Raw genomic sequence first — 27,772 nt, forward strand, 5'->3', positions numbered from 1 at the left:
ACATCAAAATAATACAAATCAAATTATTATTGACAATAATGGGAAAAACCCCTCAGAAACTTTCATTTTGGGGTCATTTGGAGTTTGAAAAAAAGAATCATGACAAATGGGGAAAAAAAATCAAAGAAATAATTAATAATAAAAATGAATAATTATAAAATAATTTTATAAAATCTTTTGATTTCAATGTCTATTTTTATGCTAATTTCAGTTTGTATATCCAAAAATGCATCTTGACAAACATGTGAAAGGTGCATAACTTTTATTTTTGGGGGGTTTTTTTTGTGGATAACCATCTAAACTCCCCCAAACAAGTGCTTTTTGAACCATTCATGAATGCAAAAAGAAAACACGTGAAAATAATACTTACACTCCGTTAAACCAAATAAATACACGCTGCCATGAATAATTTCCATATACCAATTTAATGATAATTGCATGGTAATTTCATTGTAAGCTTCAAATTAAGTAGTATAATATTATGCCAAGGAAATGTTACAATAGCAAAACAATAGTCTTTATTCAGACTTTCTACATAGATAAATATTTTATACGCTCACACAAATGTATGAATGATTAGCAGAAACGTGTGAAACATATGCTAATTTTACTTCTACATCTGGCGTTAATTACAGACAGAGGGCGGAGGATGGCTGGAAGGAGGATTCAACAGAGTCTCTTAGATAATGAATCCTACCATGCATGGAAACAAGATATTATACTAAACCATCATGGATTTTTTGTGTAAATCTGTCACATTTCACAGCCACTCTCTGAATTATCCTCGCCGTTTTCCACTTTGCTATATATTACGACTGCTTGTGATGACGAATACAAAGTGATATCTCAATCGAGAAATTTACATATCTTTTTGTCTTAAAATCCCTGGACGTCTTTCCGAACAACAATGCTTCTTTCCTTCGAGATTTTTTTTTCTTTTGTCTGTTTTAACCCTCCTTTCTGCATGACCCACTGCATGCTCTCCATGTCAGTCCCAGCTGTTACTACAAACTACTTGGAGATCTTACAAGCTCACTAATTTCGCTCTTGAAATCCCACTGTTCGCTGTGAACCATAATCTGACCTATAGCAGTAGGCTCATTTGAAAAACTAGCTAAACTATATGACATATAGCCTTTATAATAATACATAAATACATTTATGCATGATCAAACATTGTAGTTATTGTGCATGGCGCTCTCTCTACGCTAGTAAAGGTATGTAAGCCAGCTGTATTCCTTTGCCTTACAGCTCCATTGTCCACCATATAGGACCCTTGGGGCTAATTATTACAATTTACTGTGCTTTTTGTTATTCAGTAGAGATCCATGATATTATTTACTAATTTGCTTGCTCCCTGCTGTGGAGATCTTAAACGCTTCATTTTTTCTGCTCTGATTTTGCCAATTTATCTTTTTTTCTCCCGCTCAATAAAATGAGTAGTTTCTTCAGAAGAACTCATAAAACTTTCCATTTAATTTTTAATTATTGTTATTATTAATGATTTAAAAAAAAAAAAACAACAACAACACCCTCCACAGCTGTTCGATCTCTTTAACATTTAACTAAATAAATTGGCTTTACGTATTCACTATTGGAATTTAAGCCCCTTCGTGACATTTTCCATGATCTCCACCAATATTTAGACTTGTCTCTTTGCTTTGGTTGACCTCATTTCTTGCAGTTTCTTCTCTTTCTGGTTTTTCCTTTCTGTGGGATTGGTGTGGTATGAAATCTACAATTGACTTGTACCTCTTCATCTGTTGTTTCCTGCCATCATCCTTTTCTCTTCTTCTGGCCATGCTGCATGGCCTCTCATCCCATCCCCCAACTACACACTCTGTTATGATCCCTGTATTCTGTGATCCCATGCTCCTTTCCCCCCCTCACTAGACCAGCTCTATGAATCAGCCACAAGGAGAGACGGAAACAATTCTGTGGTTGTGGTAAGATTTATGACTGGAAGTACATGCTCAGTAGGGCAAAGTATTTGGTGTGATTATCAATGTATACTATGATTTTGTTTTGGTTCCACCAACCAGCTTAGTTCTGTAAAAACATATTTAAAAAAAATAAATGATCATATTTTGCATGGGGTGGTTATAGTGTAAGGATTAAGGGTTTACGCAGCTTTGCCAAGTTAGTTGGTAGTGTAAATTTTATGTTTTATTTATAACCACTGAATAATACTGTTCAAGAATGATAAATGTAACATTTAATATATGCTATGAATACTTTGTATTATATTTGAACAAAAATGTAATTCATTACTGTTAACAGTCACATGAGGCAAAATAATAATAATAATTATGAACGTTTAACTGGATACTGAAATGCAAAGCTTGTGAACACTGCTTCTGTTTGAAGGCTTCTTAGAACAATAAAGACAAGATATCACATAATGTTCACACCTTACCTTAGCAAAGTCTTGCCTTAAGATGGTGTGACCAAATCAAGTACACAGTAGATTTAGTTACAGACTAGCCTAACTAGTGGTCGCTAAACCCCCCATGCGAATTTAGTATTTTTTCATCCACGCTAAAAGATATGTCTATTTTGCAAGTAACCAAATGAAAGAATTCTGACAGAAATGTAAACAAATAAAAAATTACAGTATTGCAAACGTTTCTGCCTCCGAATCACTTTTACGAACGTTTTTAGCCAAATTAGCGAAACGACGCGCGAGCGTCGACGTTAACCAGACTAATAAAATGATGTCACGCAGGCTGTGCTCTAGCCCCTTCAGTCAGCCTCACTGAACACACAGTGTTCGTCACGAAAGGGGCGGGTCTGGAGTGAATATACGCGTGACTATTGGACATTCCAAGTGCCTGTCACTTTTTGTCGCCTTTCTATTGGCTACTAGCATACGGGTTTATCTTTCCATCTCTTGCTGCTCTTGTATAAATGCCGCTTACTTTTCTGCCGTCAACCTCCGCCGGATGTTATAGTTCCTATTATCAATTCTTTCCCCCTTAAACTACACCTATTAAATCTTGTCTGATAAATGACTAACAACCATTCCGCGCGTCCTGACCAATCCGTGTTTTTTAACCTGTAGACCTTGTCGAGAAAACCGGACTCCTCTGGGCACATGAAACTGGACACCCGAGCGTTTGAGGCCCCTCTTTCCACGCGGAGCAATACATTGTTGCTGCTCACAATGTGGATGGAGGTGGTCAAGATGTCTACTAGAAGAATGAATTCACCTCAATTGTAACAACATAAAGGAAGTCGTGGCGCGGGAGTGTTTGGATACAGACCTGCAAGATTCTATTTATGACGTTGCTGTTTTGAAGGAGGATGTCAAAGGAGGAATAAGACACATTGTTGCGCCTATCAGCCTTTAATGCGCCGTGCTTCAAATTCTTTCAAGTTTTATGGTTTTTCCCTACGAGATTCAACATATCTTTTTTTTTTACTACTGGATGTAAAACAACTGATAATCAGAGGTAATGTTTTTTTCTCCTTTTACTGGGTTAATAAGTTGAATAATTTTAGTCTCATATTTACATCAGAGAAGTCACAATTAAATATTGAAGGTCCATTTAGCAAGTTTTTGGGATGTGTGCTTATGGAAGTGGGGGGTGGGGGGGTGCGCAGAGTTTTTTTCTTGCTTAGAGGCTGTGGTGGTGGTGGGAAGTCCTGCCAGTTTTGTGCTGGTGGTCTTTAACCCAGTTATATCCTAACAGAAATGACTCCTTTGTCCTTTTATTAAAGTAAGGATTAGTTTTGTGGGGCGCTTATGAGTTTAAGAGACTAGTTAAGCGCGAGCTGTCAGTGCAAATTTAATTTACAAATGACTAAAGTTACTTTAATTTGTTCAAATGTATCATTTGCACTTAAGCGCTGCGTTGTAGCGTGTTGTATCCAGGTTTGCTTTTTCACAAAACCTTTTGGTTAATTCAGTTACTTCGGTGAATATTTTTTGGCCGGAAATTCCTCGCCCCCCCCCCTCGCCCTCGCCTTCATCAAATCGCGAGTCTCTTGAGGAAAAGTTGACATTTTGTCGCGGTACTTTTATTAACTTTTGCTTAATCCAGCCAGGCTTCTACAGTTATCTCACAACACATGACTAATTGAGAATTATCTGCCCGGCGGCTGCTTAATATTGATAATAATGCCGTCTTTATCAAGAGTACGTTCGCGCGATCGATTGGTTTTCGAAATGGTTATCTATCGGAATACAATAAGTTTATATATCGGAATACAATCAGTTTAAAAAACTGATAATAAATATTGACATTGTTCATGTCTGGGTGAAGCACAAAGAAAGGGACGTGACTAAACTCTAGTTTAAACGTGTTTGCACATTTTTCAATGGAGGTGGGTTTTAAAATAGACATTTTCGCGTTGTATTTTACGCTTTTTTATTCATAAAGTGGATTTAATTCGGGTAGCCTACATTAAATCGGTGGTTAGTGGTAACACTGTTGCGCTCTCTTACAACTAACCACCACTGGCTGCAGTGATACAGACCTAAAGATACAATTTAGCCTGCCTTTTAACTACGAAATACGTTTTAAATGGGTGTTTTGCCTTGTTTTTAGTGTCACCTTACTCCTTTCCCTTTATCGTGTGTGTGATGGGACCCTTTACCGAAATCGTAAGGAATTTAGCAATTCTGCTTCAGTTTTTCTCATAATGATTTATTTACGATTTTAATGATGTTGATATAATGATATAAGGCAAAAACAAAATAAAAATAAAAATTGTTGCATTTACAGCCCTAAGCAGTTTGTTGGCAAATAATGCGACTGCAGCAGATTTCAGCAGAACCTAACAAATGCAAATAAATGTAGCCAGCCTCATCTCTCGAATAGGTGTTTTTTTTTTTTTTTTTACTGATTTTTAGAGCTATCATAAATGCATGATAAAACTGGCCCTAGTTTTAATGCAAATAGTAAACAAACAAAAATATGGTAACCTGTTTCATTCATCATTTATATAATATAACATGAGTAGGCCTGTCTTATTTGCACTGTGTCATACAAACAACCAGTCAGTAATTATGTTTATGTAAGTTATTATTTAACTTAAAATCAGACAATACTAAATAAATAACTTGGGGTTTAGTAAATTAGTTAGATTAATTCATTAACAGCTCCAACTGATTCAACTGAGTGTTTTCGATCCACTACACAGAACCGGTTCTTATGAATCATTCGTTCTCAATTGGAATTGCACTTGTGGCGCTTTATATTTTGGATCACTTAAAAGAATCGACTCATAGTCACTTGTACAGGAATTGGACAGGAATGGTCGCGCTTTATGTTAAAGCTCTAGATTAAATTGATAATAGGAAATACTGTCAGATTACATCGATCTGCATGATCAAAAACTGATAAATTAATTGTAGATCATAAATAATTTGGATCCGTTTGTTTAAATATAAAAACAGAACCGATTCTCGATTCCCAACCCCAATTAGGCTTCACCTCATTCTTCAGCCAGGGCTGTCCATCCCAGTTAAAATCGCTTCATGTCTCTCGGATCTGAGACGTTTGTCACATTTTACATGGAAATATGCTAATATACTGAGAAAAATATATTTTTACTTGTGGTTTTGGCTTTGTTTTGGCTGGCAAAGACTTGAGGGGAATTTGGGCCCTCTGTTACTATCTTTCTTGTCGTTTTACGGAGAGGCCACTTTCTACATGTTGTCATTTAGTTGTTTTTGTTTGGGAGTCGAGAAAGCAGTGTGAATAAAATGTACTTGCAAGGTGTAAAAACACTTTTATTTTAGCTATTGGCTTGTAATAGTGTTATAGTCAGACTGCTGAAGAGAAACTAATGGTTAATAAGCAGGACTGCTAAAGCACACCACCTGTTGGCATGCAATAGCATACAGGACCCCTTAAGATGTTTCTTAGTTTCTTTTGTTTTACCAATATTTGACAGTTTCATTGTAATTTTGTTCAAGAGAAACTTAAAATATTTTACTTCATTTGGAGGATGTTTACCCCCACCTACCCACCCCCGTTTGATGGTCTCCTTTCATGCAAATCAATTGGCCAGATAACTATAAATCATACACAGGATAGAGATGTACAATAAGTTAAGAACATTGATTTGCATGTTCCATGTGCAGATATCATGGTTTCATGGAAAATTGTTGACATGGGATTGCATTGAGTTTCATGCTGTGCTGAGGTTGCATAACACAACAATATTAATAACAAGATTGACAGGCATTATAGAAGAACTGGCTCTTTGAAAACAAACAAAATAAAACCTTGTAATGCTGTAATTTTTTGCCAATTCATTGTAACACAAGACTAATTGTAGTGTGTAAAACATACAGGATGTCCTCGGCCAGATTAATTATCAAGCAAGTTTTAGATTTAAAATTAAAATCTTGGACAAAGATAATGACTTGGCACTGGCATTTCATACAGCCTCCTGAAGCAATGCATAGTTAATTAAATTTAGTCCCATTTTTCATTTGAGACATGGAAATGCTGGTAATGTACTCTTATGAGATGTGTATATTATGAGTACAATACACTCTCACTTTTATTTACTATTCGACATGCACTTCATCACTGCTTTTCTCATTCATCTGGTCTTTAGATAGCTCACCCCAGCTGTCTCTCTCTGGTTTTCTTCTGCAGGGTGCTTTAAAGACCGAGGGGTATGAACGAGGCGCACCAGAGAATGGCTACAGTGGGAACAGATAAGGAACTCAGTGACCTGTTGGATTTCAGTGCAGTAAGGAAGAGACCATGTAGTCTTTGTTACTGATCTAGACAAAAACTCTCTCTCTCATAAAGAATCACTTTATGATTCCTTGCTTCAACAAAATCTGACCTTGTAGTCAGAGGATAGACGTTTTTCTTCATAGCACTTCAGACTGATAAAATCTCACGTCACAATGCCTGCTGTGTTGTTGGTGGCTGTAAACATCATAATGAATCTTTAAATCATGTGCAGTCTCCAACTGGGTCCTTAGAAGTGCACGCAGTTTTCCATTTGAAACATCTCCAGCATAATAACCATCGCTCAATCCTCTCTTATCCTTATCCTTCCATTTATTATTCTCATTTCACCTCTTGTTAAAATTTGATTATTCTTGGCGGTCATGCTTCCCTAAATAGCAAAAAAAAAAAAAAAAAAGCAAATATAAAAATGTTAATCGCTTGATTCATTGAATGGCTCGACCATGCTTAATTTATTGCATTGGAAAATTGCCATCTACAGAAGCAGTGAATCAATTAAGACAATACATTGATAATCAGACGTGCCAGATCAAATGCATTATGATCTCACATTTAATTACAAATTGTTGATGGTTTAGTTACTCCCTCATATCGCATTCATTTTCCAGCATCATTTTCCCCAAAAAAACAGGAGCTTATGAATTTGGTATCTTCTTTCTCGTGGTGTAAAAGGTGGTTCATATTGTGAAAAATGTCTAACACACCGGAAAGTCCCTCTCATGCACCACGCAAGGCTAGCACTGTTGCTGCTTACGGGTTTCTCTTTGCACTTCAAAAACAAAGAGGCATCATCCATCCATGTAAACAGATCCTCTTTAGCCCTTTCTGTGAAACCTTGAATTCTTTGTAGAACAAGACAAGATGTTTCTTCAAAGAGCCATACTACTTTGTGAACAAGGGTTTCTTTCAGATTGAACCATTTTAGTGGGTTATATGTGGCAAAGTTGACATGACCTTTTGCATTAAAATTTTGAGCAAGCTAAGCTTGATGTCACATAGCGTGAATCCCCAGTAATGCTGAAAAATCGCTGTCTGTGGGCACCTGTTGATGTGAGTTTGTCGTAATATGCTACTATGCTTAAACTTCTTATTTTTCTGCCTTAGATGTTTGCACCCCCTGTGGCCAATGGGAAGAACAGGCCTACCACACTTGCTAGCAGTCAATTTAGTGGTTCAGGTAAGTCTAAAAGCATGCCTTTTCCCGTTTAGTGTCACATATTACTTGAATTTGCCATATTTGTGCATGTCATAAGTTTAAAGTGTGTTCTTTATGGCAGTGGAGATGTTTGGGCCAGTTGCTAAGTGCTCGTTTCTCTTAACAGAAGAAAAGGACATGCTGCTTCTTGTTTTCCTAAACCCCCTCTTTTATGAATTCACCATAGTATATCCAGAGTCAAAGCTCAGGGCAGTTTGAATCCCTTTGAACTGGTTGTTCAGTTAAAGCACCTATTGCACAAACTTGTACATCATAAAAACTGATTGGTTGCATTGCTGTTTATAATCACGTTTTGTCCAGAACATTTTAACAAAACATCTCATTGTCTTTTGTTTTGTTTGTATGTTTGGCATCTTTTACTTAATAACCAGTTGCACATCACACTCACAAAAGTGTTATTTTTCCAACCATTGTTGGCTTGTGTTGCTCCAGTTTAGATTGTTTCAGAACCTGTCAAAGGTATGAATGTCAAATGCGTTTCTTTTCAAGTCTTTCCAGCCTGTCTGTCTGTCTCCCAATCGACACTCCAAACATTACCCTTGAATAAGAACAATCTGAGAACAAAGACTTAAATAAAGGCCTTACGGTCTCCAAACGATTCCCCCACCCCACCGCGTAAAACACTCCTCCCCCCACACAAGAAAACACTTTCTCCCCCTGCCAACTGACAGGAAATGGACCCTCTCTGAAACAAAGCTCTCTCATACCTCCCACCACCCCGCAGGAGGCCCGCATGAAAACAGCAAAAGAAACACTGTGAAAGATCACCAGCTTCACTCTCGGTCTGTGGCGGCCTGAAGTGCCAATTACATAGCAGGGCCAAGCTAATGTCTCAGTTTGAGATTTTTATTGCGAGAGCTACCTGACACCGAGGTGACCCCGACTCTTAAATCTGTCACTTGTGAGATGCTTCTAGAAGGTCTCCACATCAGTCAACATAAGCCTCACCCTGTGAACTCGTTATAACAGGATATGACATGTTCTTAGATTCACTATTGAGAAGGTCCGAGTCACAGTTCCTCAGCGGTATTCATTTAAACTCTTAACGGAATTATTTGTTAAGTACATTCTAAGCTCTGTCGGCATAGTTTGTGAACATGTTCTGGGTTAAGTATTTTGAGGATTTAAAAAAAGTCTAGTGTTTATCCTTAAACTGTATTATTTGTGCTGTAAAGTTGTCAATTTTGTGTTGAGACCACTGTTCCAGGTAGATGAACTTTTAGTTACCTGTGTAAAGGTAACCTGTTCAAACCATGCACGATAACTATAAAGATAACGATAAAGATGTAGTTCTAAAAATCGTTCTCCGTATTATAGAATAGCTGAGTCCACACCTCAACTATAACGATACACAGAGAAACGATATTGTTGGAATCACTTTCATAAAAAATTTTTCCAGCTGATGAACGATAAAAACAGACACCCAATCAAAATCCATCCTGCTGTAAGGAGCTGGAGAATTTAAAGTGACAGATGCGTGTGCACTTAGAATATATAAATGATATCGTCCGCTGGTGTGGACGCTAATATCTTTATAGTTATCGTTCTTGGTGTGAACAGGGTTCATGTGTTTGAAATCTTTCCTGTGTAAACGGTCCTTCTTTTGCACAAATTGTCCCAAAGGTTTTGACATTACATGGTCATGGCAGGTATTGCAAGTACTGTATATATTTTTTCACAAGCAAGCTTATTATTGCAATGTATCCAACTAGTCTCATGTTAGGACCTAGCTTCAAAAACTTGTACTTTAACATTAATTGTATTGCCCTGTCCTTTGCTTTTAAAGAATTAAAGGATATTTTATTTTCTGTGGAAAATGTCACAAATGCTGTTGATAGAGCTTGACATTTATTGAACCAGAGAATTCCTTAAAGATCTTAAAGTATTCCAAATGAACAAAAGCTGTGATCTTGACTTCCTGGCATGGATTGTTTTTCAACTTTAAACCATTGGACAGGAGTTAAACTTCTGATTGTCCTCTGCTATTCAGTCAGAAGATCCCCAAAGTAAGGACGTATTTAAAGGAAGCAGTGGCCTTCAGAAGTGCATCTGTTCCTCAAGACAAAAGTGCTCAGAAGGGTGCTAATTGCATTAAGCCATCTCCTCCCCCCTCCTTGGGCATAGCCATGGTGTTTGCGGGATTTTTTTGCATGGGAGGACTTCACCAGGCGTCCTCTCGCTCACCTCCACAGCTGCCCAACATGTCACCCACTGAGGACAGCGTTAGGAAATGACAGAGTCTATTTCCCCCTTTTTCACACCCCTGAGATGCGAGCACATTTACACACACACCTCAAGCCGTTATTGCTTCACTTTTGATATCTGCTGCGATTTAAACTTGAATAATGGCACGCTGTGCAGCTGATGTATTTGAAGGAGTGTATAAAGGAAATGATATTTCCTCAACGCAGGAAATGGAATCAGTTCCTGCTTGACTGAATGTCAGATTTGTCTTTGTAGAATTGCATTTTGATGCTTCCAGCAAATAAGTGGCCAATAACTCAAAACATAAATCACATTGTATCCTCAAAAACTTGCCATTTTCTATACACAAAATCAAATTTGGCAGGAAAAGCACCGGTTTAGTTTGCTAATGTGGTAATTCATTTGTAACAGTCTGACAAATCCAATCCAAAACCATTCGCCATGTTAAACATCTTATATGGTCCTTCTGCATCTGAATCTGTATCTCTGCCACTTCATTTTCCCCACATAAGATGATTCTGACAGGAAGATTCTTTCACTCACTCAGTCAGTGCCCACTTCATTTCCCATGCTGCCTGCGTGGGCTCCATAGATCACGGCTGTCAGCGTGGATGTCGCTATTTGCTCTGCTTTGTTTGCTTCATCACTCATGCTCAGCCTTCAGTGGCCGCTCTGGCTAAGACCCCCTCTTCTCTCACACATTTTTAATTAGACCTCCAAAAAAAATCAAAAGACGAATATGAATATTCATAAACCAACTGCATTAATATGCACAATTATGCAAATCAGCATACAATTAAGCCATGTGTCTTTGGAGAGCTTTGCATTAAGGCATAAGACAGGAGGCAGAGGGGAATGCTTTATGAGGAATTTCTGCTCCAGTACACTTTGAAATGTTACCGCAATGTTTTCGAATATCCATTTTTCTACATATAAAGCATATCGGAGAACCTTTTAACACTCCGTGTCCTGTATGTCTTGTACTGAGACCTGTGTTGTCCCTATGGGTCTCCACTCCCAAATGTACAATGATGCTAATTTCGCAATTCTTTGATCAGCCTGTTTTTGTTCTGCTTGCTGTGATATTCCTCCCCCCAACTTGTCTTAATGAGATCCAGTGACTGAATGAATGCTCCCTTTATGGTCAGTGATGTCGAAGCTTGCTGAATGACATGGATATTAGTGTGGTGTGATGGTTTTGGACGAGATCCAGAGGCTGTCTGACAAGCACAGAACCAGCCACCAAGCGTCCAATGGCCTGCACGAAAGGAGAATTAAAAAGGATCTTGATGAGAAGGTTTAGTGCATGCCAAAATTGCAGTTTTGGTCTGAGCATTTGTGGTCTATTGCTTTGTAGGTATGGAAGAACGCAGTAGTCCCTGGGCTGCTGGAGAGCAGAACAGTCCTTCTTTTAACCAGGTACAGGTAGACCCAATGACTGGTTTTTCATCTAAAGGTATTGTTGGGACATGTTTTATAGTTTTGACCTGCTTCTGTCTTGGGTTTTTCCAGAGCTATGGAGAGGGCTCACACTTCAACGAACATGATGGACTATCTTCCCCATTCCTTGGCACAGGAATTAGTGGTGAGTGTTACCAACTTCTGGTTGGTTCATCTCAAAGCCACCAGTGTAGAAACTGCCCCATATGTTGCTTGGAAGTTTCTCAGGGTAGTTGAGCTTAGGGCTGTCGCGGTGAAGGAATTTCCCTTGCGGTAATTTTGAGTGGTTCAATAGCGTGGTATGCGGTATTACCGCATATATATATATATATATATATATATATATATATATATATATATATATATATATATATATATATATATATATATATATATATATATATATATATATATATATATATAAAATCTGTGTGTGTATGTGTTACGATGTAATGAGGTCATATTCAGAAACCGAAACTAAATCGCTTTGAAACAGGAAGTGAAGTAAACAGAAGAGAATGACAAAATAACGGTCTACATAACTAAACATGATAATAAAATCGTTAGTCTATTGTTAGCCTATATAACAGTTAGTTCTGATTCTCGAATCTGACTGACAAGATCTGACTTTTTCTGTTGATATTTGTGTGTTCTAGACGGGCTGTGAGTCAGTTCAGTTTCATTGTGTCGCCACAAGGTGGCATCAAGAGACTGTCTTTGAGTGAGTCTTTAAACCGTTAATTCAACTACACGTTCAAAAATGCTGATTCATTCAAAGAGAGATGTTATGAAACACGCTGTGGCAATCATTTTAACTTTTAGCGCCACTTTTAAAGGCTCAGCTGACCAGCAATGCATCGATGCTAAGACAGATTTCGCTTTCCTTGGACATGTCAACCCGTTTTCACAAATATACATGACTCGGCCTGAAGGACAGACGCAGGTAATCGCACGCGATCAGTCGATCTCTCTCTCTCATTTGCTGTCTGTTTAGGCTTGTTAAGTGTAAATTTACTGAGCCTCTGTACAAATCAGCATGGTACACATTGTTATCATTACTAATATTCAGTACACATGCACGAAGTGTAAAACAAGAAGGGTGTAACCTTAAGAAAAAGACGGCTCAAAGACGGAAATATCGCGGTTGCTGCGGTTGTTGCATTCATCTGCGGTTGTGCTCGTCAATAGCGCGGTATTTCGATATTGCGGTTATCGCGACAGCCCTAGTTGAGCTCCTCTTTGGCCTCACCAAGAGCATTCACTCAATCTCCATGTTGTGGCTTTGACTTCCATTTCTTCCAATATTTGTTTCGATTGGATCTTATTTAAAGTGCTGAGTGAGATCTGTTCACTCCCATTTCATATGTATTTGCAGGCAAGAACGAAAGGGGTCCTCCTTACTCTTCCTTTGGGGGCCAGGTAAGTTGAATCAATACTTGAGCAACACTTGAAAGTGCTTTAGTCACTTAAAATGCTTAAATCCGCCATCTTGTTGTTCCCTATAGCCAGGGTTCCTGCCCTCAGACATTGCCATGCCTTCTGCAGATGCCATGTCTCCATCCGGACTGAAGTCTGGCTCACAGTTTTACCAATCATACCCCAGCAACCCCCGGAGACGCCCCTCAGAGGGAAGCATGGGTAAATAACTTACATTTTCTAGACTTGAATCAGATCAGTCAGTATGGAAGGAAAGAGTACCATGTACATGAAAGAGTACCATTTTTTTTCACAGATCCCCAACCAAAAAAGATCAGGAAGCCACCAGGACTGCCATCTTCAGTGAGTAACCTTTCTGGAATATTCTTACATGTTTCCCACTAAAAGTGTTTCATTACAATCACAATTGTTTTTTATCTGAATGAGATGTTAAGTCAGCGAAGTCCTGTGCATTAGAAAATCGTAATTACATAAACATGATGTAGTGGCCATTACAGGAACTCCTAGAATTGAGTTCAGGCATTTGAGGCATCTTAAATGGTTTGACATTAGTCCAAATGTTTTGCTCCAACACATCTGCCTGGAAGTTTTTAGTTATAAGTTATGCAGGAAGGTGCCAAAGTAGTATTGGACACCCCAGCTATGGACCTCATTCAGAGTAGAAACATTTTTAATATGACGTGAATGGTAACACTTTAGTATAAGGACCAATTCTCACTATTAACTAGTTGCTTATTAGCATGCCTATTATTAACATATTGGCTGTTTATTAGTAATCATAAAGCACATATTCAGCATGACCATATTCTGCATTCCTAATCCTACCCAATATCTAAACTTAAAAACTACCTTACTCACTATTAATAAGCAACAAATTAGCATTTTATTGAGGCAAAAGTCAAAGTTAATGCTTTGTTACTGGTGAGAATTGGACCTTAAAATAAAGTGTGACCACATGTACAAACAAGAACATTGTTGTGAGGAGTAGATGTAAAGCCCGAAACACACTGCACGATTTTCTGTCCCAGACGAAAGGCTGGCATCGTGAAGCAATCGCGGCGATTTCTGATTGGCCACGATTGTTTCACGATGCCAATCTTTTGTCTGGGAAAGCTGAAAATCGTGCAGTGTGTTTGGGGCTTAAGAGTCCTCAGAGATTGTACCATTGTGTCAAATGGTTAACGAATAAAAATTTAAGGCACATCCTTCCATAAACATTCCAGTCGACAGACTTTTGATTGAACAGGGTATGTATTTTCATTTGCGTCGAAATGTCTACCATGACTAAGGTCCATAATACTTCTAAACCTTTGACCATTGCAAATTGGCGTTAACTTGAACAAACATGCAAGTAGCCATACCCCTTTTTTCGAGTCATGGGAAGAGTAACCGTTGTTTCTTGATCTAAATTCGCATAAGCTCAACACTTTGCCCTCTAAAACCCCTCCCCAAACGTGATCCTTCAGATTCGCCCGTGCTAGAGCTTATCCTCCCCCTCTTTCAAAGTGACCCAGTTGTGAGTCCCCTTGCACCTCTCTCTCTCTCTCTCTCGCTCTCTCTCTCTCTCTCTCTCTCTCGCTCTCTCTCTCGCTCTCTCTCTCTCTCTCTCTCTCTCTCGCTTGTCTTAGCTCAGATTAATGGCTTCTGATGAGCTAGGATTCTAGTTCCTGCTGAATCCTACTCTACAGCTCAGTATAACTTCCTCTTGTGCCGCCACAGCATTATAATACCCTAATGATTGCGCCAATGCTCACCTGCTACATTTGCCATACTTTTCAGATATTTAAAAAAAGTTTTTTTTGTTTTTTTTTTTTTTGTTTAAATCCAACTTTGTCTAAGCACTAAAGGATATTGATCCTTAACTTGTCTGTGCTTGCCTCAATCTTTTCGAGTGTATCAACAAATCATTGTGAGGATGTGTTTCCTGGTGAACTTCAGAGAAGAGGGCCATTCACAGTTTTTTTTTTTTTTTTTTTTTTCACTCCCTCATTTGTTCTTTTATGTGGTTTCTACATAATCGACCAGTCTATTTTGCTCCACTCCTACCACTTCTTCAACAAGACCTCTCCCCCCACTGTTCTCACCCCTCCCCTCTTCAGCCCAGCTGCCTGTGGAGTTGGACGGGCTCCAGGAGTAGGCAGATGGCTCTGTAATTAGAAGTGCATCTCTCCATTCCCATCCCACTTCTCCCTGTTAAATCAAATTACAGGCAAAAGAGAAATATCGCTTTGCTGGATTTGTATTCTCCGCTGGCCCGAGACCCACCCGCCCGCTGGAGCCCCTCTCCCTCCCAGACACTTGCTCATGTATGCGAACAAACATACAAATCATACATGTTAAGACATGCTTGTTGGGAAATACACTGTATGGAGGTATGCCTTGCGGCTCCTGATTTCAGATGAATTTCCAATCATCATTCAGTTCCATTTATCAATTTCAGATAATTGTATTGTGTCTACTATAAACAAAACATATCTTTTTTTATTTTTTTTCATTCCACGTTATGGAATATGTCAACACCCAGTGTGCTTAGCTTGATTTGGACTCACTCTTAGTGATGGTGCTCCCTGTAGCTGTCCTCCCTCTCCTTTTTTGGCTCATGGGAGTGCGAGAGGAAGCGCCGACTGTGCCATGAGATGGCCGTGGCGCATTTCCCAGCATGCTCTGTTCTCTGTCCCTGCCACTTTATCTGAGGGGGCACTATGGAAACACGCGTCCACGTCATTTGTACCGAAAATTACAATGCGCTTGCCAGCTTCATGGGCTTCATATCAGTTGTGCATTCAAGTGCAAGCGATTCGCTAGGGTTATTTTGTCCATATGAAGCCTGTTACTGTGAACGCCATGTTTCTTTATGTCCTTGTTTGTAAACGCAGGTTTATGCTGCCACCTCTGGCGACGACTATATCCGTGATGGTGCTGCCTACCCAGGCTCCAAACCTGGTTCTGTGTACCCAGGATCTTTTTACATGCAAGGTGTGTACATGGGGAAATAAAATCGTCTTTCCCTTATCTCCCCAAGCCGTAAATTCAAATATTAATGTGTATATAATTTGTTTTACGCAGACATGTTTGCAAAGAGACTAAGCGATAGTTTTGTTTGTTTGATTTGAAATTAGGAGCATACACCAAGACAAATGTTTCTTTGGATTACAATAGACATCCACATAAGTTCTTGTGCTGTTTGTTATTGATCCTTCCCATCTGCCCTTGTGTTCGCAGAGGGCTTACACTCCTCTTCAGACCCCTGGGCCCCCTCTGGATCCATAGGCCAGTCGGGATACACGGCCATGCTGGGGAATTCGCCACACATCAGTCAGCCAGGCTCCTTCTCTGCGATAAACTCACAAGACAGAATGGTATGTCTTCTGAAAGGTTTAGAGAAGGGCTTAAATTGTGACTCATTTCAGAAGCTCCAATAACTGTTTATTTTCCACAGAACTATCCCTTGCATGGAGCGGATGTCAATGGTTTCCATTCGGGCTCCGCAGCCTATAGCCACACATCCTCCATGAATGGATCAGACAGCATTTTGGGTAAATTACCTTCATCGTTTGAAATGAATGTCCTCTAGGTTGTGAAATGAGCTTGTAATTGAGTTCAGATTGGATCTTGAATTTGATTGTTCTTGTAAAATAATTTTTGGCCTTAGACTAGTCTGAACTTGAACTGTAATTTAGAGGAAATGGCCTTCAATCTTTCATTCAGACTTTGAATAGACATTTTTAGCAGGTAGCAAATTATGGATCACTTGAATAGTCGTGACATTGACGTAATGAATGTTAATAAGTACTCCCGTTCTCTCCCACAGCAAGCAGAGGTTCAGTCACAGGCAGCTCAGGTGATGAGATCGGAAAAGCTCTTGCTTCGGTGAGTGAGCTTTCATTAATCACCATGAAAGAGCATTTGGCCATATGAAGTCAAAGATGGATAGCATTATTCAGGCTTTCAGTGATCCTTTGGGTATGGATTATTATTAGCCATAGTTGTTGACATTTAGTCGTGTTTTTGATTGACAGATCTATCCTTCGGACCACAACAGCAACAACTTCTCCTCCACTCCTTCCACTCCTGTGGGCTCCCCTCAGGGCATCATTGCAAGTAAGTCAGATACGCTGTCTTATTCCGTCAAACCTTGATCTGGTTCATTAGATCAGTTTGTGTTGAAAGATACCAAGACAAAAACGTGTACGCAGAGGAAGAAGCCTGAAGAATCATAAATCATTCTCTTTAGATTGATGGGCTTTGTGTAGGTCAAGGTGTGAATGTGAAGCTCTAGAGCGCCATCTGCTGTTGTAGAGGCAAACCAGCATTCAGACGTTTCACACTCAGGCTATATATCATGTTCTCCTCAGCAGGTGCAGCACAGTGGTCAAGAGCTTCTGGCCAGACTGCTCTGTCTCCTAACTATGAGGGTGGACTACATGCACTGGTAGGTTTAAGATCCTTTTGGAACATTCCCACAATAACAACACTGATGTACAATTGCATTTAGTAAAGACAACATTTTTAGATCATACATTTTAAAATGCTCTTTTTAAAAACATTAAATAAAATGTATTGTTTTAATATTGTTATTTATATATTTTTTAAATATTGATTGTTTTTGGCCTCATTGTGCACAAATAATCTGTGCTTTTTATTCTACATAATTTATTTCAGTTTAATAACTTTTACTATATACTTATGTATACTTTAAGGTAAATATCAATTATTTTTCTCCACAGCAGAACAAAATGGAAGACCGGCTGGAGGAGGCCATTCATGTGCTGCGAAGTCATGCGGTGGGTCAGGCCCCGGGAATTCCTGGAGCCCATGCCGACATGCACGGCCTACTGGGTGCCGTCTCCACATCCAGTGGATCTATGGGGGGTCTCCCTCAGGCCTACTCCAACCCAGGACTGCCCCTGAGCAACAGACACCCTACCGTGGTTAGTGTAGACACTTATGTATGATCCAAACAGATGGATAACATGAAATTGCATCCAAGGCATCAAGTTTTCACTTAATTGGTTGATTTAGACAGTTCATTTAATTGAACTTTATTAAAAAAAAGAAAAAAACAGAGTATTTTAGTTTTCAAAAAAGAGGACAGTGGGGACAGGATGCAGACAGGGTTTGTTTGTTGGGTTTGAGGGGGGTTAAAGTAGCACAATGACCATATCCCAAATATCAAAACTCAAAATATGTAATTTCCATACCTAAAATACATATTTTACAGTCACCGTTTTGCAGATTGATCATAAACGCAGCTAAAAGAATTCCTGCCAGTGGCCATCCTTAACCTCTACCACAGTTTTATCATAGGTAGAAAGCAAAATGTTTCATTACAAGCATTACAGTCAAATGTCATTTATGCAATATTTCAAATCTTTAACCCATAGGAGAAAACTCAACCCTCCACAACAGTTTTCAGTTCTGTGTAAAAAAAAATGTGGATTTGGCAACCCTGCGTCCAACATGAGCTGCATCCAAAGTGATTTAAGTACTCTGCTTATTGTTAGCGACTCCCTGATGCACGAAAATTATATTCAATATTAGAATGTTTGCAGGAGCAGGCAGTAATGGTCAGAAATTAAGCGGGAGCAGGATTACGAAAACAAAGCTTTAATACAAAAACACAATGAATGGCAACTGTAGAAAGCAAAAGCCGAATCTCTACATTTTGGATGATTTGGAAATTCTGGCCGCATTGTTTTATTTTTTATTTTTTGTTTAGGTCCAAAAAGAGGACATGTCCAGTAAAAAGAGTACGGTCACCCTAGAGTCAGTGATTTGTTTGGATTATCAACTTGATGGTGAAAGTTATAGTTATTGGCTGATAACCATGCTAGCAACAATGCATTATACTTTTAGTAAAATTAGTAATTTTACTCATAACGCTATTTTACTCATAACGCTTGAGTAAAATAAGTGTTAAAGAGATAGTTTGCCCAAAAGTGAAAATTTTACTAATTTACTCACCCTCATGTTGTTCCAAACCCTTAAGACCTTTGTTCATCTTCAGAACACAAATTAAGATATTTTTGATGAAATCCGAGAGCATTCTGACCCTCCATAGACAGCAACGAAACTACCACATTCAAGGCAGAAAGGTAGTAAGAACATTGTTGAAGTCTGTGACATCAGTAATTCAACTGTAAGGTTATAAAGCCACAAGAATACTTTTTGTGTGCAAACAACCCAAACAAAATTTTCAGACATCTTTACGAAGACTGTTTTATGTACAGCATGTATCGTCCTCTGCTTGTAAACGAGGTGTAGCGCATCCAGGTTCAGAACGATGACTGACAGGGAAGAGAAGAAATTGTTGAATAAAGTCGTTATTATTTTCTTTGCGCACACAGTATTCTCATAGCTTCATAAAATTACAGTTTAACCACTGATATCATGTGGACTATTTTAACGATGCCCTTACTAAATTTCCGGGCTTTGTCAGTTGCGTTGCTGTCTATGCAAGGTCAGAAAGATCGCAGATTTCATCAAAAATATCTTTATTTGTGTTCTGAAGATGATCAAATGTCCTACGGGTTTGGAACGACATGTAACAACAGTTTCAAACTAGCTTCACAAACACTGATAACAGGTCTCTAGTTTAGAGCTTTTTTTTTGGTATCGTGTAACACAAAACAATAAAAATGCCCCTGTGGGAATTGATATGTGCTAATTACTCTCCCTTGTTGCACTTGTCTGCAGGCTGGAAGCCATCATGACGACCATGCCTGCCTTCCTCCCAGCAGCACCCTGTTGCAGTCCGCTCATGCTTCAGGCACCCCACAGCCTGGAGGAGCACCAGAGGGTTTTAACAGTGAGCACCAGTTTCAATTTCTCTTTTTGAACCAACTGAACATGTAAACAACAGATGCAAACGCTGAGAGTTGCGTGTGAGTTTCAGCGGGATGCATTTAACGATTTCCTGTCTCTGGCTTCAGGTTTGCCCGGAGGCTTGGCCCACACCACGCATTCGTCAAACAAGTCTGATATTAAGAGGGAAGACAAGGAGGAAGATGAGAACTCCTCTGTGGCCGATAAGTCTGAGGAAGAGAAAAAGGAAAGCAAACCATCTCGCACTAGAACAAGGTACAAGATGGCTTTTTTAAGCATTGCTCTGAACTAATAGCTGAATGATTTTTAAACCATAAACACTCAACCACATGATGGTTTGAAGCAAATCTGCGTTGTCTTAATTTGATTGCCTACAACAAATGTCTATAAGCTTCTGTGTTTGTTCGAATGTTTCTTCACATCAGGCCAGGCTTGATTTGAAAGTGTTTGGGCTTCCCCAACACCTAAAATACCATGTTTTATAGTGTTCTCCCCCCCTTCCCAAACTTTCACATTGTTTTCAGAAAGGAGGTGTTTACCCATCAAGTCCTTTCAGGTTTATCAGACCAGGGAGAAGAGTAAGTCTATCTCCCACCATAGAGTGCATGTTTGTGAAAGACTCCGGATACACACTTGATCGCTTTTAAACGTTAAATGTCTGTGTTATTGTGCACAAAATAAATTTAAAGCCATTAAACACTAAGATTATTTTTACACAGGTGGGACTCTGACCTATATAGGATATTTTCATGAGTATAAACTAGAATTATCTGTTTTTCAATGCACAATTGGCTGCAAAGCAGCATATAAAGCACATATTGTATTTTTATGTTTTATATATATATATTAATTTTTTCATTCAACATTCATCTCCTGATCTAAAATTGATGTTTCTATACTACACCAGTAAAAGGTTTAGACACAAATTCTTATTCTTCTAATTCTTCATCATGAAATACTGAAAATGAAAAAAGTCAGCAAAACTATGAATAAAACACTAATGGACTATGGGATGCTTAACCGTTTTAAAAATGTATTTCATTTTTAATTTAAATAAAATACATTTTCAATTCATTGTACAATTTTAAAAAATGGAATTTAAATGTTATATTATTGTCTCTTCACAGTCAAGATGAAGATGATGAGGATTTGCCGCCGGAGGTAAAGGTCGAGCGGGAGAAAGAGCGGCGAGTGGCGAACAACGCACGAGAGCGACTGCGTGTGCGTGACATCAATGAGGCCTTCAAAGAGCTGGGCCGCATGTGTCAGCTGCACCTGAGCAACGACAAACCCCAGACCAAACTGCTCATCCTGCACCAGGCCGTCAACATAATCCTAAACCTGGAGCAACAAGTCCGCGGTATGCATTTTCTTCCTCAATACTGACATAAAACAGCATTTACTTGTATAATTTGACATTTTCAGAGCAATACTGAATATCCATGGGGAAATAATATGTCGGGACTTATAAATATTTTAATTTATAATAATTAGTTCAGTCAAACGAGTAATTGCGATTAATCGCATCCAAAATAAGTTTTTGTTTACATAATGTGTGTAATGTATACAGTATATCAATACACACACATGCATGTATACATTATTTAAGAAAAATGTTACCTTTATATATTAAATATATTTATATATGATAAAAATTGTATGAATATAAATATACGCATGCAAGTATTTTCAAAATATATGCTGTATGTGTATGTATTTATATATACATAAATATACACAATACACACATTATGTAAACTAAAAATTGTGTTTTGGATGCAATTAATTGTTTGATAGCACTAATAATAATATTGATTGATATCTGTTCACTTGGCCTTGTACACATCAGTAAAATGCTTTATAATAAATGAACGGGTATACTTTTCTAAAATTCAGTATTGGACTTCCCTTTAGGTGAATCAATCCCTAATTTTGTATTTTTACTTTAATTTTCATTTAGAACGCAACCTGAACCCAAAAGCAGCATGTCTGAAGCGACGTGAAGAGGAGAAAGTGTCCGGGGTGGTTGGAGACACTCAAATGCAGCTCTCCGGACCGCATCCAGGACTGGGAGGAGATGGACGCAACTCTGTCAGTCACATGTGATCATGTGGTATGATAACGTCCATTTAAACATTGCCTCACTTTGTGTAAATACAGAGTTCTGGCATGAATCTCTAGATGGCGCAGTCTGATGGGTCCAACTCAATCTGACCTAATGACATCATCATCACATGGCACAGCTGATTGGTTTTCTCCTGTATCAGTAGCCAATAAGCTCACTGCTCCGTATTCAAATACCTGGCTTTTGTTTGATGTAGCAGTTCGCAGCGCACTTCAGAAACCCTCCACCTTCCCCAGCTCCACCTGTATAGATCTGCTATGAGGTGATTCATGTATGCTGTATGGGGTTATTCATACGTGTTATATGTGCAGCAGCAGTATTTCCTACATGCTCACAGCAGCATGTTGTGGATGTATTGGCAGTAGCAAGTCTCTGTACTTGCTCTGCCGCAGCAACGTAGCAAATTTATTCCTCCAAGACCAAGTACATTAACATTGTCATGTACATTACCATGCCAATCCCTCCGAGAGTTGTCATGACAGAACCCAAGTTATTATGATTTTTCACTATTGTTAATACAGTTAATAGTATACAATGGTTAAGCCTCGTTCACACTAGCAGCGACTTTTGTCGCTGCATGTTGCCAGGGGCTGGCAATGAGGCCGCTAGTGGGCGTTCCCACTACTGGTTGCCTTGACAGCGAATCAGGTTTCTTGCCGCTAAGTACAAACATTTTGGAGGCAAAAGACTAAATATAATCTAAATCTAAATTAAATCCGTACATGCAAACAAAAATGAATGAGAAACAGAGCCTACTTTCTTCCATTGCGTATGTTTCTCTACGGCTGAGAAGAGAACAATCAAATGAGCTCTACCATCTTCTTTCCTAATGGCTGTCGCCCCGAAAGTCTCTCTTCATTTGCATAAAGTTGAAGGATTCTGAACTAATGCTCGTGTCGCCAGAAATCGCCAGCTCTCCATTGAAATGAATGGGATCGTGTCGCTTTGTCGCTGCATGTCGCTTGTAGTGTGAACGGGGCTTTACCAAAAATTAGAGATGCATGTTATCACTACTGTATCGTTTGACAGCTGTTATTAGAATTTATCTGTATCACTCAATATTGTGTATTTAATTATGCATGCTTATTACCTTTACCGTTGTCTTTTAAAAACACTTATTTTAATAGCACTGTTAAACGTTAAGTCTTCAGCAAATGTCAAAAACAAAATCCATTTTTATGCAATGTTGAAATGCCTTTTGTCATTTGTTTTGACAATATGGTATAGAATTTAAATATCTGCCATTTATCAGCCATAACATTAAAATAATTTTCCTCTTATTAGTCTAAACAAATCTTGTTATTTTAAGTGTATGTATGATATTATAGTACTTAATAATCTTTTAAATTCACTTTTTTCTTTGTATTTTCAGTTATGTTTTAGCTTTATTTTATGCCTTTTGTCATTTTTTTGTAGTTTTATTGCATTTCTATGTAGCTTTAATTCATTTAATTGTTTTAGTAATTTTAGTACTTCACCTTAACTTATTTCAGTTAATTTCCAATGCAAGACCATTTCATCTAATACTTTTATTTTGGCAACATTTGTTAATATTAGTTAACTACATTGACATTGAGAAATACTCCTAAAGGACTTAATAGATTTTAGTTAATGGTAATTTCAACATTTAAGATCAGTAATTGTCTTTTATCCAAAGCGACTTACAAATGAGGACATTTAGAAGCAATCAAAACCAACAAAAGAGCAACAACATGCAAGTGCTATTACAAGTCATGGTTAGCCTAATGCGGTACACATAGAAAGGTTGTTTGTTTGTTTTTTTGTTTTTTTTAAAGAAAACGAGTAGATAGAATATAGAAAAAAGAAACCTAGTGCTTTTTTTGTTGTTGTTGTTGTTTTTATAAGAAACAAGTAGATAGAATAGAAAAAAGAAAGCTAGTGTTAGTTTTACAAGAAAAGCTAGCAGTTGGAGAATAAATATGCAATTGATAGAGGGTCAAATGTGTGGGTTTTTTTTTAAATAGATGACAGATAGATAAAGCAGAATTAGAATAGAGAGTGCTAGACTTAGAGGGTCAAATAAAGATAGAAGAGATGTGTTTTTAGCCATTTCTTGAAGATGGCTAAGGATTCGGCTACTCTGATTGAGTTGGGCAGGCCATTCCACCAGATGGGAACAGTTAATGAAAAAGTTTGTGAAAGTGATTTTGTGCCTCTTTGGGATGGTACAATAATGTGTCGTTCACTTGCAGAACGCAAGCTTCTAGAGGGCACATAAGTCTGAAGTAATGAATTTAGGTAAAGGGGTGCAGAGCCAGTGGTGGTTCTGTAGGCAAACATTAATGCCTTGAATTTTATGCGAGCAGCTATGACGTGCGTTCTTTTCGGCTCATTAAAGATTAATCTTGCAGTGGCATTTTGGATTAATTGTAGAGGTTTAATAGAATTGGCTGGAAGACCTGCCAAGAGAGCATTGCAATAGTCCAGCCTGGACAGAACAAGAGCTTGAACAAGGAGTTGTGTTGCATGTTCCGAGAGAAACGGCCTGATCTTCTTAATATTGTATAATGCAAATATGCAGAACCGGGCATTTTTAGCAATGTGGTCTGAGAAATTCAGTAAACAATGAACAGTTGCAATTATTCACTAACGTTAACAAAAATTCATTGTTAATGTTAGTTAATGCATTAACCAGCATGAAGTAATTACTGTAAAGTGTTACTTTTATTTTAATGTAGCTTCATTTCAATTATTTAAAATGATATTTTATAGTTTTAGTTAACAATAACTCTGATCGAAGTCTGTTTTCTATCCTTAGAACCAGTGAACTTTCTTGGGGCTCCTGGAAGAAGTGACCTTGAATCTCTTCCACCGTTCTCATCCTCTCTGTGTGCATTTAGTGACTCGGAAAGCATATAATCTACAAAATCAGAGATGCACCCTCCAAAACTTTTCGGACACATGAACCGACCCGCCAAAACTGACACAGCAGATTTTGTCCGTGATCACTCCAGACCGCAATTACCAGCACAAATGTGAAGAACTCTTTCTCAAGTCATTTTGTATTTTTCTGCTTCCTTACAACAATGGATCATTGGAATAGATAAGTTCTGACCATAACTGACGTTTGTTTGTTTTTTCCACTGCAGAAAGAGAGTTTTGATCGAGAGACGAGACAGACGTCAATTTAATCATGGATTTGTGCCTAATTGTTACGTTTTATATAAGACGCAAACTGCTTACTTGTGTGGAACAAAAAAAAAGTTTGGGAGTTGCTTGTATATGAGCAATTTTTTTTTTTTTCAATGTGGTTTGTCATTCCCTACTGAAAGGTACAGTCTTACGTACATTGTGTAACCAAACCCCATGAGAAGTGGGGTGAACCTGTGGTGCTTTTGAGGACGGTGTATCCCAGCATGCCTCTGCTCTATGGGCCAGGGCTCTTTCGGAATGAGTGAAAAGCACACGGGCCTTCGCAGCTCTCCAGACTGTTTCATCTTCTTGGAAACATCACGCATCATCAGCTCTCACGATGCAATTGACTAGTTTAGCCAATTGGAAGAAAGCGCATCATAAAGGAGCGTGAGCTTCTGTTACAATGACGACAACGCTTGGATTCCATTGCGTTCCCAAGCACAAAATTGCCAAGTTGACCTTTCACTTCTTTCCTTTATTTTATTATGTTTAATCATCACTCGCTCGCATCGACTCATTGTTGCCAAAAGTCTGAAAGCATACACATGTCCACCTCACACGTATGTAATGGATATTAGTTCGATTTGAGAAAAAAATGTAAGAATATATATAAATATATATTTTTTTGTTAGTCTATACATTGTAGATTTCTAAATAACAAAAACATATTAGTTTGAAGTGTAGAGTCTATAGCGCAAGTGAACGCTCAAGAGACGCCTCGTACGATTTCAAGAAAAACCCTGCGTATATTTTCAGAAACGTAAGATTTGGGCGAGGCGACCCATGGTTAATTTTATCCCAGACGCCCCATGATAACTATGCTAATGAAGAAGTGATAAAGAGAATTGAAAATGATGGTTGGGGCGCGTCGAGGTTCAATGCCTCACGATAGTTTCCTGATTTCAAGTGTTCTTAGGCAATGGTGTAGTGCGTACGCAGCTCACCATCTTTTCAGTCTCGCCAATGCACATAATGCATCCTGTTTGAATGTAATATTCAAATGTACACACTCTCACGTCTCCGTCAGACTGGTTTACTGTGAGTTTAGTTGATTCATATTGTCATTTCAAGGTGTACGTCTCAACCCATTTTTCGTCATGTGTGTGAGATAATGTTCCCCGATGGTTTGAATTATGTAGGAAAAAAATGGTGTTATAACCCGTGTAATTGTCGCAATGTCCACAATGGATATGATTTCTGAGTAATATCATTTCACCGTAAGGGGGATACTGAACTTAGGTTGTCCTAAAGTATAATGGAAGCATAATATCAATTCTTGATAAAGATAAGTTGTGAACATTTATATATCGTGGCCTTCTTATTCTCAAGACTGTCATTTTTGAGAGTGATGCCTCGTCAGTGCCTAAACTTACTTTCATTGTAAACTTGACCATTTGTTTTATTATTTCGAAATGCAAAAATGTCTCATCCATCTTTTTGGTTTAGTTTTTCTTTTCTTTCTGGAAGCATCTGTGTAGTATTTAATCTGCAATTTAGAAGCATTGTAGTCTTTCATCCTCATTATTATGCTGTGTGTGTGCACCTTTTTGGCAATTTTAGGATTCTCGTTCCTGTCCTCTTTGGCTCGACTAGGTTGGAATTTTTTTTTTTTGCTTTCAAGATGTTAGCGTCCTGTAATCTGTGAAGCACACGAGAAAACTGAAGGATCTTTGTCGATTCATCAGATGGGGGCCGGAAACACTAGACTGTTATGAGTAATTCTCAGTTTATCCAGCTGATACCATCATGTTCATAATATCCATCTAATATTTGAGTGCTGGACTTGGTTTTGCCTTCTGCTGAATGCTGAAGGAGAGTTGTCGTGTCATCAAAGATTCTCCTGTTTATAATTACTTTATTTGTTATCCCCAAAGCATGTTCAACTGAAGTGAACATTTTGAATGAATCGTGTGCCGAAGTAAGATTGATGCCCATGATTTCCATCAGAATTGAGAGGGGTGTGAATTTGACAGAACCTGGTGTCTTGCAGTTGCAGTAGGGACATGAACAATACTGCTGTTGTGTCTTCAGAGTGCCTCCGGTTTTTGTCATTATTATTTTTTTTTTGTCTTTGTTTTTATAAATATATATATAAAGTAGGTATTGAGAACTGTCTTGTATATAACAGTAATGTAGCAATAAATGTGCCATTTTTAATAACAGAATTATACATTTTTTCAATGTCTTGCTTTGGATCTTGTATACCTTCAAATGAGTTAAATAAAAGAAAACATTGTAATAAAAGTCTTACCATTGCGTGTCTTTGCCAGAAATGCTTGGAGCAAAGAGAAATAAGGCCCATTCAGACCAAGAACGATAATTATATTAACGGTCACACACCAACTGACAATAAAGGTCTGTTTGAAAAAAAGCGCGCGAAGCAGTTACTTCATCTGCCGCTTAAAATGCCTTGTGTTTTGGATTCTTCCCAATGTTTTTTTTATCGTTAATCTACTGACAAAAAAAAAAGTTCTTATAGTGATTCCAGCGCATCCTCAATATAATCTGGTTGTTTATAAACAGTCTTGGGGCCTTTAAATCAATCATAACAAAAAATTGCAGAGCAAAACAAATATTTGATGCCATAGGCTACATCGAAATTTGCGTATTTCTTTTAGACTAGTTCTTTCTCATTAGTACCCAGGTAAC

General features: G+C 38.3%; 1 protein-coding gene across 2 annotated transcripts; it reads left to right on the forward strand.

The window, feature by feature from the left end:
- Positions 1-2,934: 2,934 nt before the first annotated feature.
- On the forward strand, positions 2,935-27,360 carry LOC306875434 (transcription factor E2-alpha-like). Of its 2 annotated transcripts, XM_079425982.1 has the most exons (21): positions 2,935-3,452; positions 6,615-6,711; positions 7,824-7,896; positions 11,498-11,559; positions 11,653-11,725; positions 12,956-12,999; positions 13,086-13,218; positions 13,313-13,359; positions 15,894-15,993; positions 16,240-16,376; positions 16,457-16,553; positions 16,829-16,887; positions 17,037-17,118; positions 17,373-17,449; positions 17,745-17,948; positions 19,714-19,825; positions 19,950-20,097; positions 20,367-20,420; positions 20,970-21,202; positions 21,803-21,955; positions 24,747-27,360. In XM_079425982.1, the coding sequence occupies exons 2-20, from the start codon at positions 6,637-6,639 to the stop codon at positions 21,946-21,948; spliced, it is 1,956 nt and encodes a 651-aa protein (XP_079282108.1). In that variant the 5' UTR covers positions 2,935-3,452; positions 6,615-6,636; the 3' UTR covers positions 21,949-21,955; positions 24,747-27,360. The 2 variants fall into 2 exon arrangements, with proteins under 2 accessions (XP_079282108.1, XP_079282109.1); XM_079425983.1 differs by lacking the exon at positions 6,615-6,711 and having other exon boundaries at positions 3,146-3,452.
- The last annotated feature ends 412 nt before the right edge of the window (positions 27,361-27,772 follow it).

Source organism: Barbus barbus (assembly GCF_936440315.1).
Source record: "Barbus barbus genome assembly, chromosome: 9".
Taxonomy (NCBI): domain Eukaryota; kingdom Metazoa; phylum Chordata; class Actinopteri; order Cypriniformes; family Cyprinidae; genus Barbus; species Barbus barbus.